Raw genomic sequence first — 13,255 nt, 5'->3', positions numbered from 1 at the left:
TGAAGGATATGTGATATAAGTGTGTTAGTGTGATCTTGTGAGTGCTGTAGAAGGGGTGGGGTGGTCTACCACGGGGCCAGAACACCGGCTGAGAAAGCAGTGATGAGGGTACAGTATTTGTTTGTTTTTAGTTCCCTGTACAATTTGAAGTCCATTATTCATGCCTCTAAGTACAGGATGTCACTAGCCTAAGGATTAATATATTTCTGCTTTGTTAATTAAAGTTACTGTTTATTAATCTCTTGTGTATTTTATATATTTTCCTTAATTAATTCTGAGTCTTATATCTTAAATTGTTTTGGGCATTACCTGTGATTTGATAGGCATTTTTATGAGTAAATATATTCTCCTTGTAATTCATGACATTAACTGTAAAAGGAATTCCATTAACCTAGTGAGTATTAAAAGATCAAAGCTCCCTAGCACTTGGTATTAGTCGACTGATCTCCTCCCGAGTCAATTAGTCTAATTATCAAAGTTCTAGGAATGGTGGCAGCATTATTTGTTTATGAGTAACCTCATTCTACCATCGGGGCTGTGAGAATTGTAAAGATATTTTTAACATCTTGGTCATTTGTCCCCATCTCCCCCCTGATAACTGGTTTAAGCATTTTCTGCTGTGAGGGCACTCTCAAAGTTCTTTGGGGTTAAATCAATGCAACTAGTACAGCCTAAGGGGTTACAAGTTAAAGCAACCATTACAGTGAGTGTTACCATAGTTGTACATTAACAGCTGTACTTGAAAGTCGATGATCATTACAATGGTGACATTTCAGTTGTATTACAATGGTAGCAGCAGTGTTTGTTGCTATTGTTACAGACTTTTTTCCAAACATGTAGAATGTTTTTCTAATTTAGACTGTCAGTCTTCTACCTCTTTACCAATACTTTTAATACCCCTAGAAGACTAGTCTCTAACTCACTTGAAAGTAACAAGATTTAATGGTGCTCTATTCTCCATGTTATATTCGTTGATGAAGGCAGCAATGGTTTGATGGAGTTGTGCTGCATCTGTAAGTTCCTCATAACGTCTTTCTTCTGCAGGTGTGTCTATGCTGCCCATCAAACCCCAGCATGCACGTTCCAAACATGACTCTGTCACCTGAATCAAAAGTAGAGAAGAAAAGTAAATTTTAATACTATAATGAAACCTAAAGAATGAATTTCATTCTTTTTGGTAAAAGTGTGTTTGTAGAAAAACAACATGACTCACATTTACCAATAATTCAGGCCAGATAACTAAGTTTCACTCTCTAAAAATGTTAAATGTCCTGGTATTGGCCATAATTTTCACCCTAATAATTTGAGACTGGAATAAAGCTATTAGCTATTGCAAGTGATTGTCAAAGATTGTTTAAATTCAGTACATTTTCCAAGCAAATAATGAAACTTTCTAATCCTTACTGACCAAAACAAAAGCCATTGAAGATTGTATTCAATTTGGGGACTAACACCCCAGAATTTACAGTACAGAGTCCCATAATGACTGATGTGTCTACATTATATTCCAGTACAGTATGCTCTATATATAACCTAAACGTATGTAGAGTATTGCACTCAAATACACACTACTTTTGTGAATTTTACAGTTCAGTAAACTCTCACTAACGGCAACTTGGATGATTGGAAATGCTGGGTAATTACTAAAGAGTTAGAGAAGAAAAGCTGTTACTGTTTCCTTGAGCCAGTAACTGGGTTCTTTCTGTGTAATGTACCTTAGAGCCTCTTCTTCTATGATCCCACCCAAAGTCAATGGTAAGTTCTCAAGAAGTGGTGGTAGCAAGTAACAGTGCAAGGAATAAAGGGGGGTAAACAAGACGCAATTACACCTTCACCAATATATTATCTATCGAAGTACAACTACACTTATGTACACAGTGTCGCTTTCACCCAGGACACTGGGTGAAATATATTAATATATATAATATATTGTTCAAAATATCTGCAGTGTTCTTCAAATCCTAGCGAGTCCACTACCTTCAAGTATATATCGTCCACGCTCAATGGTAATCACCAGCGAGTTCACCTTCTTCAACATGGGCCAGTCTACACACCATATTGTCACGATGTCCCAATACCCAACATCTGTTCTCCAGAAACACACTGGCAGAGGGCTTCAGCAGCACGCTGACAGGGGTCACAAATAATCACTTAAAGGGGTCTCTAACACCTTGGCAGAAGTTTCTAACAACACACTAGCAGCACTTCTCAGCAGATGGCGACTACTGTCGTCAAGGAGCTTCTCTTGGACGAATCCGGGGATGTCAGTCCACACAATACTTCATAAGTACAACAGCTAACACACTAGGTGGCCGAGTGGACACCACGCTGGACTTGTAATCCTGTGGACCAGGGTTTGATTCCTGGCGCAGGCGAGAAACAAAATGGGCAGGGTTTCTTTCACCCTGCTACCCCTGTTACCTAGCAGTAAATAGGTATCTGGGAGTTAGACAACCGTTACGGGCAGTTTCCTGGGGAGGTGCTGTGCCTTTCACATGACAGTATGGGCAGCTGAGATCATGGCATTTTCTGTTCTTTCTGTCCATTTTCTGTCTCCAACCAAGGCTGGGCCAGGACCTGGAGCAAAAGCGGAACTGGGGAAATGAGGTACAGGCCACTTCGACCTGTCCTGCCTGAAGACCTCGATCCTGACGGCCTCGCAGTCAGGGAAGGGCGCCACATATACCGGGAGATGCATTGACCATGCCGACGCGAAGAGGTCCACCTCTAGGCACCCGAATGTCTGGCAGAGCCAATGGAACGAGTCGGTGTCGACTGTCCATTCTGTGGACAGGGGAACAAAATGAGACAGGCCATTTGCCAAGACTTTGGACACCCCCCGAACGTGAACTGCCAGGAGAGCCAAACCCCAAGAACTCGGCGAAGGAGTCACCTGAAGTGACCAGCGCCAAAGAGCCAAGGACCGCATCGAACCCCCTCGGTTGATACAATGAACCATCGGGAAGCAGTTCAAATGGAGCCAGATTGTCGATCTGCAGACGACCCGAACCCTGTGAAGAGAAAACCACACTGCCGCAAACTCCTGCACCGTGCTGTGGGCTTGAAGGAAGGACAGACCCTACCGCCTCTGGCCGGCGTAGTGAACACTAGTCACCATTCCCAAGCCAAGAGACGACACGTCCGTGAACACATTGAGTGTGGGCTCGGGTAGGCACAAAGGCACTGAACCCCGAAAAACCCAAAGAGGAAGCCGGAGATGCAGCAACTGACGCAAAGCCCCCAGAGATCGAACTCAGCGATCACGAGAGAGGCGGAAGGGACGTCCCCGAAGGAACCAGAACACCTGACGAAGCCAAATCCGACTTGGCGGGTAGACCAATATTGCACAGTTCAGGCTCCCACACAGACCCTCGAGCAACCACCGGGTGACCCAGGAGCCCTCCAGAGAACGGCAAAGGCAGGACTGTAGGTGAAGCAGAGATTCCAGAGGGAGAGACGAGGAATCGGTCCCAAACCGATTCCCAAACAAGACCCAGCTAAGTCCGAACCTGGGAAGAAACTAGATGGGACTTCCTCCAGTTCACCAAGAACCCGAATCCAGCGAGCTGGGAAAGAACCAAATTCCTGGCGAGCAGACAGGCAGACTGGCTGAGAGCCCATGCCAGCCAGTCGTCGAGGTAGGCCAGCACCCGAACACCTAAAAGACGCAGACTGGCCACCCCCACCCGGTCAGGCATGTGAAAACGCGAGATGCCAGATTGAACCTGAATGGGAAACAACGAAAGCGGTAACTCTGATGCCCCACAACAAAACCGAGCCAGTCCCTGAACCTCGGATGAATCTGGATGTGCCAATACATGTTCTGGAGGTCCAGTGGCACCATCCAAGTGCCCGGCTCCAACATAAGCCGGATCTGGGACAGCGTAGTCATCTGAAAAGAGGGGCAATGAACCCAGGGGTTCAGTCAGGACAAGTTCAGAATGAACCTCAGGTCGAGCCGGGAGGCATAAAACAGGGACACCGCATCCTGCAGGATCAACGCAAACAGCTTCAACAAGGCAGACGACGAGTGAGTCGGCGAGCCAAAGGAACCGTACCAAGGAACAGCCCCAAGCGCCTCCACATTCTCCTCAAGCCAGTCCGATGACACCTCCAAGAGGGAAAAGAAGCGCAAAGCCAGAGCCAAGAGGTCACGAGTGCGCAAGTCCTCAGCAACTTGCGCAGCCGAAAGGGAAGGAACCTGCAAATGGAGCTGCACAATGCCAAAATCCCGAGGAAGGGCAGGGGCAAACAAGCACTCATTGAGGTGCTCCAGGTCACCCCCCAAGAAAACCTAGACAACTGTCAACGCCTCACACCACTCAAGCATGCAGGAACCACAGAAAGTATGCCATGCCTCCAAAGCAAACGCAAGACAGTCTGCTAGCCAGGACAACTCCGGGACCTCATATCAGATCCAGTAGGGAAGCAAAGACCCAAACCTGAATAAAGACGGATCCATAATAGAGGCGTAATCCGGGTCGCGCAGGAGGTAGGCCGCAAAGGCCTCCCGCACCACATGAGGCTGGATGCGGGAAGCCGAAAACCTCCAGAAAGACGGGACCAAAGCACCCAGAGGGACACGGAACTGAACCTGGGGAAGGGCAAACACCAAATCCAATTCGTACGCAGAGGGGGAAAAGTTAACTCCTCCTTGTATCAGTAAGGCCTGCTCAAAGGGTAAAAAAAAAACCACGCAGGGTCCAATGGGACAAAAGGCCCTCAATTCAGCCCCTGCCCCGCCCCGAGAACCTTCACATCAGGTCCCGGGGGCCAATTAGTCATCTCCAAAAACCCCAGCCTCAGAAGAAAAGGCCGGTGCAGCCATAAAAGGTGGACGGAAGGGGGCCCATTGGTCAGGCCCAGACGCTTTGGCAGGGAGAAACGACTCGAATGCCTCCATCACCACACCAGAAGGGGCATCCCCTGAGACTGCCCGAGTCTCAAGCCATCTAAACTCTGCCCCAACTCCAATACCCTCAGACGTTTTGCAGCCAGAAGTAGGGTAAGGGGGGGCCAGATCGAACCACAGCAGGGAAAAAGTGAGGGGGCGTGGACAGATCCAAGGCCGAAGCGACCAACACCCCCAAGTCCGGGTCCCCATAAGCAAAACGGGGCAGCCTCGGGGCATCTGGCACAGCAACTGACTTAGCGTGTTGCAACAACCAAAACCTAACATGCAATGCTTGCGCTGCCTGTACCCAAAGAATGTCATCATTAGACTGGGTAAACTGAGTCACCAGCAAGCAACAAAACTCGCAGGACTCAGGGTCGTAAGTGTCACTGACCTAACAGGCAGCGTGATGGAGGCAAAAAACAGTGAGAGTCGCCCTGAGACAAAGGGACAGAGCAACTCTCGAACTCGCACAAAGCGAGTGGGGGACTCAGGGGTCACATCCATCAGACCCGCGCGCCCCTGTGGGGATTTTCCCAAGGTCCTGTGATGGAAATCATGCTCAGGGAAGCCCAGGCAGGGTACCGCTATCCAGCGCCCAAGTCTACCAAACAACTTTCTAATAGCCAAACCCCCGGGACGTGTACACTTATGGGAAAACTTGCAGGGGGGGGTACCACCCAAAAAGTAGGAGCACTCAGTGCACAGGGGGCAATAAACAAGGCAGACCCCCACTAGGCAACAAAAAAGAAAAAAAACAATAGGACAGCGTACCTAGGCGAAATAGAGCTGTACGCTATGAATGGTGAAAACATGCTGTGCAGTGTCTTGTGCCCCTTACCAGTGCTAACTGCCTCCTACCCTATGGCGAACTAAGGGAGCCAGAACACCCTAGCACACAAACGGCGGCCGAAAACTGAGCAGCCAACGGCCAAGCAGAGGCAGAACCCAAGGAACTTGTGGAAGGTGGCCCCAAGCCCCAAGGGCAGTACTTACTGGGCACTTAGGGAAGGAAACCCCAGGCGCATGTGGCCTGAGTACTGAAGAAATACTCCTGGCTCGCGCACCACCGAGAAGACAGCCACCACACACAAGGCACAGAGCTGAAACAAGACTGGAGCCAGACCACACGATCTCTGCCTAGTGCATCAGCCTCAGAGCTGGGGTGTGGATGTCCGGCGCAGGGATCTGGGGCTTCCCCTTTCCCCTACAGGGGATGGGGGAGCTGCGCGAACAGCGGCACTGCGACGTGTGACGTCATATTCGTTTGCTAGTTTCTGTTTTGGGATTTTTGTCCACTAGTTCGGCTTTTTGTAGCAATTTTCACCAGAACAGGGGTTTGTTTTGGGGCACCTATCTTTCTGGATGCCTGACCCGGTCGATGGTAGACAAAGACTGCTTCCAATCACACGGAGGGTTTCTATAGGCCATTGCTCCTCACACATCTCTTGAGGGGGCCAGGTTGTGGCTCGTGGTCCCCGGTAGGCCCAAAGAACTCCATACACATGACTGATGCCAAAGTCTGACATTAGTAAATATCAGCCTGGATAGCTCCGGGGAGCTGACAGGGCTCCTCCCAGGAAAAAATGTGAAAACAGCCAACCAGAGGGAGGGAGGGTTCCAGGGAGTCTCTGAGGCTCGCTCAGAAAATAGCGTTTCATTACATTCAATGCTGGTTTTTTGAGGAAAGCCCTGTTACCTCCCTGGAGCTACATAACTAAAGACAAGTAAAAGAGGGACTTACCTGGGAGGCGGCTGCCACACGCTCGTCAACTCTTAAGTCAAACAACTGGCTGCAACTTGTGACTCAAAGCCACACACAAATGCCCATGACCAGGAATGTTAACCAAATAATGGGTGACCAGGACCCTGTTCGACCTCCAAAATCGAATATCAGCCCAAGTTATGTTGCAAAAGACGGCAGCCAAAGCAGCAAACTTCCAAACGTCATGGGCACGAGGCTAGACTGCAGGCTGGCTAAACCTAATAACCCTGTGGATGACTTGGGAGTCTCGAGCTCTGGAACAGGGAATGAGGGAAACCGGATCAACCCAAAGTGAATTCGGGCTCACAGAAGCCGAGGCATGCAGGTAACGGCGACGAGCTACAACTGAACACAAGACATGATGCACCCCCGGCCTGACCAACGAAGCATCAATGACTCAAGTACCCCTCCGGAAAGCAGCTATTTCATTCTCCATCAGAAAAAAAGGAGAAGGCTGCATCGAAAAACCGACTACCAGGACTGAAAGAGCAGAAACTCCTGACTACAGAACCCCTGTAGAGCATGAAGCTCACCAAGCTGACCCTCAGAGGCCAATGCCAACAGAAAGAGAGCATAGAAAAATAATCTTAAACTGAGGGGGCCACCACGAACTGAGAAGAGAGATAAGAGAGCATCCTGTCAAAGGACCACGACTGCTCATGCAGTGCATGAGCAGGCCGGAGGTGAAACAAAGCACAAGAAAGCTTATAGAAAGGGATGGAAATAACATCCACCCCAAACGCATACAAGTACAGTACTCAGCATCAAATGACGGTCTTGAAAAGTCAAGAAAGAAAGGACAAGACAACCCACGAAGAGAGAGAAAATGGCAGAAAGAATGTCAGGAAACTTCATACTGTCTCAGAGACAAAGCTCTCAGGTGGGACACCATCAACAAAGCCACACTTTGTTGATGGGTTTATCACAAGTGGTGATAAACCCACACCAGAAAGACCAGACGTGAAGAGCGAAGGAGCAGACTGAAACAGCCGTGTTATGGACCGGTCCAATTCGCTGAAAGAGGCGGAGTCGCAGAAAACGCCCCAGGTTCGGACACCGAGTAAGCTGCGCCTGAAACCAAGACTGGGCTGGCCACCAAGGGGCCACCAGGACACCTCTTCCTTGGAAAGACTCCAACTGAGTCAGACCCCAAAGCAACAGATGGACAAGGGGAAAGAGGTACAGGTAACACCACCTCGACCAGTCCTGCAGAAAGGCGTCCACCGTGAACGCTCCACATTTGTGGAAGGGCGCCACATATATCGGAAGACGCTGAGACCATGCCGACGCGAATAGGTTCACTTCCGGTAGACCATACATCCAGCAGAGCCAACTGAAGGAGTCATTATCAACTGTCCATTCCGTGGACAGGGGAATGAATTGAGACAGGCCGTCCACCAGGATGTTGGACACTTCCCGGATATGAACTGCACAGAGCTAAACCCAGAGAAACCAGTAGACAAGCCACTTCAAGCAACCAGCCCCAAAAAGGAAAGGACTGAAGGGAATTCCCCCATGGTTAGGGGAATGAAACACCGGAAAACAGCCTGAATGGAGCCGGATCGATGAACCCCTAGCGGCCCAAACCCTCCAAAGCGACAGCCAAACCGCCGTGAACTCCTATACGGTGCTTTGAGCCCAATGGAAGGACAGACCCCATCGCCCCTGGCCGGCCTGGTTAGCACTTGTCACAAAGCCCCAGTCAAGAGATGACGCATCCGTGAACACATCGAGCAAAGGCACGGGGTAGGCACCAAGGCACTGAACTAAAAAACAAACAAAGAGGAAGCCAGGGACGCAGTAAAACTGAACCCAGCATTCGAGGGAAAGACAAAAGGGGCATCCCCGAAGGAACCAGAACAGACACCGAAGTCAAACACAACCCAGTGGGTAAACCAGCACGGCGAAGTTCAGACTCTTGCACAACTACTCGTGCAACTGCTGAGAGACCCGGGACCTTCCCAGATAGCCAGATGCAGGACTGCGGCCACAGCAACGCCTCTGGAGGGAGAGACATGGAAGCAGTCCGAGAGTACCAAACAAGACCCAGCCAGGTCCAAATTCAGGACGTAACATGATGGAACTACCGCCAGTTCACCAGGAATCCGAACCCGGCGAGCTGGGAAAGAATCACACCCCTGGCAAACAGACAAGCAGACTGCCTGCGAGCCCACACCAGTCAGTTACCATCATTCTTAAGTTCTTAAGATTGCCTTATCCTTACATTTTGGGCACAGTGGATAGTACTTCAGGAAACAAATGAATGATAAATTATGTATGACTGCAGGAAACAATTATCTATGACTGCATTTACACCTATTTAGTATCTATATCTGCACTCGCATTTAGCTACACCTAATAAGAAACAGAGGTAGATAACTTTTATAAATATTATAGAAAATAAACAATCAGTATTTTTGTTTCTGCACCAATTTAGACAACAGTTTTATCACAATGTTTTGGAAAAATAAATAAATCAGTATATCCTTCCTCTAAATCACTTCACTGTTATAAAACCCATGTTGAAATATTTCAAAAACTTTCTAAACAAAGAATCACACACAAAAGTCATGACATACAACACCAGTGAAATATAAAAAACAGTAATATACAAAGCTGTATTGCCAGATAAGTCCTTAATATAATTGGCAACAGATACACATTAGAAATGTTTGACGTCATCTTTCGAAACAAGGAGCAATGATGAATTCATTGTATTATGTACCATCAATTAGAAACAAAAAATACAACATGGCAATACACGTACGGAGAAGCAAATTAATACCCGAGAGTAAACAATTAAATAACGCCAACTGGTCATAACAGAAGGCTATCACAAGTCAAAGTAGTAAATAACACGCCTTCTCCTGCTTCAACAGGAAGTTATGGCAATTCTGTTGTCATAGGCTAATATGATTTATGCCTAAACAGCAGGCTATGGTAAGTCATAGAGATTAATAACATCATTTTTGTTGCCTGAACTTAGGTGTCACTATATTAGCCAATGGCAAAGTACACGAAAATAAAATTTAGAATCTTCATGATTCTTTTAGTAGTGGGATTAGTTTAGCCTCTTGTATGTGGCACTGGCTTCATACAGTGTTATGTACTGACAATACAGTAAACAAAATTGTGAAGAAATTGTAATAGAAAACAACTTTTACAAGAGATTCATTATGGTTGACCTTTTTACGTGGTTCATCTTGACTGCCGGACTTCTCCAGATTACCTTTCTCCTGATGGGTTAGAGATTCTCACATGAATATGGCAGCTTTTTTCACCATTTTTATATGTAAAAAGAAAATTAATTTAGATTTGATACCTTACCCTACATTTGACATCTCAGCTACATTTGTGACACATTACAGATTTTTAAGTTTTTGAGTTAAGGTAGACAGTATCTCAACAAGAATACCAACTTGAGTCTTAGACCCGGATGTAAACTACCATCAATCAGCTACACATGAAACCAGTGTTGAATGAAATGAAACACCAGTTTCTGGGTGAGCCCCAGAAGCATCCTGAATCTATCACAGTGATCAAGTGCCATACAACTAGGTATCATCAGTCGTGGAGTTCTGTTGGCCTACTGGGGACCGTGAGCCAGAACTGGCCCCCCTCTAGAGGTGCAGGGAGTGATGGCCTATGAATACTTTACATTTAAAGTTTATCACCTTTGCCACCATCAGAAGGAAGGCACCCAGAAATACCAATATAGGCAAATCAAAACAGATATTGCATGTTTAAAATGAGACAGCAGTCCCCAAATTCTTGAAAGAAATTCCCCACAATGAAAACAAACTACCAAAATTTTGTACAACTAGACCCCTTGCTAGTTTGCCCCCACCTCCTCCCTCACATGGGGGAAGGAGAGTGCCAGCCAGGGTCAGCCAGGCCCAACCTCTTCAGTTCTATAATGAAATGTCGAACCAGCAAAGTAAATCAAAATGCTAACCCTCTTACAGAGGAGGACCTGCAGAAAATGCCCAGTTTCATACACAGAGCAAGCAGTGCCTAAAACCAAAGCTAAACTGGCCACCAAGTAGCCAGAAGACTACTCTAAGGCTGCTCTGGCTACTTTAAGTAGCCAGAAGACTCTTCGCCCCCATTCCGTATAACTACAATGATGCCAGGACCCATAGCAACTGCTGGACTGGGAGGAGGAGGTACAGGAACCCCTCCACCTTGGCCAGTTAAGCCAAAAGGTATCTATTCCGAGGGTCTTACAATCTGGTAACAGCATCCCTTAAGAAAAAGAAGACAGCGAGACCATGCTGATGAGAAGAGGACCACGTCTGGACCCAATATCCTGAACGTTTCGCAAAGCCACAAAAAGGAGGCAGCATTGACAGTCCACTCCATTGAGATGGGAAGGCACCAGGGAAGACCATTTGTGAGTACATTGGACACTCCCTGGGCATGAATGGTAGGGAGAACCAAACCCCAAGAACTCAGCAGAAAAGCTACACAGTCTCTAGCTGTGTAGTCTTCAGGTAGGAACTGAAGCGAACACACCCCCAATTGACGCTATGAACCATGAAAGGAACAGTTGGGCTAGATCCAGATCATGGAACCCATAGGACTCTGAATTCTCCGCAGAGAATTTGATAATTTGTTGAAATCGTTGGGGAGGGCAAGGGGGAAGTTTTTTCAGCCAGTTTTGAGGTTCTCTTAAATCCACCAATAGTTAGTTTTGACTCATTGACTTTCTGGTTGCCTTCCCAGGTGAGGTGGCAAAAATACATGTCGCTACTTCCTGCACCTCTATAAGGGGGGCCAAGTTCGGATTCCGGTCCTCGGTAGGACTCTAGTGGCTGATGCGACCCAGTAGAGAGTAACCATCCTAGCATCTAACTTCAGGAAGCCACAAGTGGTTCCCATCTCTCCCAGAAACCCAACCCAACCACCAGAATATTTAAATGAACCTTTGGCTCCAAGGGAAAGAAAGAGGCAGCCCGTCCTCCAAACAAAGTCCCAAAGTCCATTCCATGCGTCCGCCAAATCCCCTGTTTATGAATGAAAAATGATTTACACACAACTCAACTGATGACGTCCGAACACTTCCAAAATGAGTGCTTCGCTGACGACATTTGTTCTAACCACAATGCTGTAAATACTTCACCCACGTACTACAAATACAAATAATTGCCAACAGAACCTAAACAGCTAACTTAACCAGTGCTTAAATGTGCACAATACTCTAAAATATAATAATATTAATTTATATTTGAGGAAAGTTCTGTTTTGAATGAACAGAATAATAACCACTGCACTGCGCAATGCGCCTGTAGGCGCTCGACTGTGGTGCGCAATGCACCGCAGGGATCTTATAGGTATAACCTATGATTCAAAACTCCCGTGGCTACATGGGGTTCACATCTGCTTCCTCAGGGCTCTTGTAAACAGATGCCATTTAAAAAAAAAATCATGGGCAACATTCCCGGGTGTGAGTTGGTTGCTCACTCAGTACTGAGTGAGCAACCAAGGCTGGCACACACAGCATGAGCTCACAGCACTGCTGTCCAGCTTGTGACCACAGCATCACCTAATAATGTCAAAATATATATATAACTGGTATTATTTAGCCATGACAGTATTACAGAAGAGCCTGAGTGTGATAATGACTGTGTACAATGTTCAAATATCAGTGAATCAATGTTGTTCATGATGTTCTCAGCGCTAGCCACAGCACCACAGCATTATTTTGTCCATCTAGGAATCTTCAAACAACAACTTATGTTCCTTTACAAAATAAATTTGTGGTCAATTATTCATTTACAGGATTTAGTGACCAGGATTGTGATAATAGCAGGAGTGTGGTGATAATTAGCAGTGTGCATAGTATTGTGGGAGGAGAAATTTTGGTGAGGGAGGGAGGGAATCGAGGTAGCGTCACTATGTGGCAGGCACTCTTGTTTGGGCTCACCATACTAGCTTAGTGGTTAGCTATTGTGAGCACAAATGTAGATACTTATATAATGTGTGTGTATATATATATATATATATATATATATATATAGTGTAATAACAGCAACAGGAGTATGTTGGGAGGAGCCGTTTTGGTGAGGGAGATGGTGTCATACTCGTTGCGTCGTCGTCTGCTGTGTGACTTGTCATACAGTGTATGGTGGCCACTGTGCTGTTTAGACAATACCAGCTTAATTGTATAATTATGGTGAATAAAACATGTAGATACTTATACATTATGTGTGTAAATAGTGTAATAAAAACAATAACAGTATGGTGGAAGAAGGAATGTTGGCGAATAAGGTGTTAGAGGAGAGAGGGAGGGCTGGCTGGCTGGGTGTGGCAGTTCACTCTTTTTTTGGGCTCGCCATACCAACCTAGTGGTTTGTTATGGTGAACACACATGTAGATGGGTATATACAATGTGTGTATATAGTGTAATAACCGAAAAAAAAAACAGTTTGATTGATCGTAGAATATAATATGTGTGTGTCACATATATGAGCCCCATAATTTTGAGCATAGCGATGTTCCACACTTTGAACTATATCAATTCCACAAATTACACACTTTTTAATAATAATATAGCAAAAATCCAGAGAAGAAATGAATGGGAAACATCAAAATAA

At 46.5% G+C, this 13,255-nt stretch overlaps 1 protein-coding gene across 2 annotated transcripts in view; it reads right to left on the bottom strand.

Annotated features, from left to right (window-relative positions):
• Positions 1–13,255, bottom strand: part of LOC123768912 (dynein axonemal heavy chain 7) — a 339,155-nt gene that overhangs the window by 124,465 nt on the left and 201,435 nt on the right. For both annotated transcript variants that reach the window (XM_069309142.1, XM_069309143.1), the window contains one exon: positions 924–1,102. In XM_069309142.1, coding sequence (XP_069165243.1) covers positions 924–1,102 — 179 coding nt within the window. The remainder of the gene's footprint in view (positions 1–923; positions 1,103–13,255) is intronic.

The sequence above is a fragment of the Procambarus clarkii genome, chromosome 64 (assembly GCF_040958095.1).
Source record: "Procambarus clarkii isolate CNS0578487 chromosome 64, FALCON_Pclarkii_2.0, whole genome shotgun sequence".
Taxonomy (NCBI): Eukaryota; Metazoa; Arthropoda; class Malacostraca; order Decapoda; family Cambaridae; genus Procambarus; species Procambarus clarkii.
This window is presented reverse-complemented; position numbering and strand designations above follow the sequence as displayed.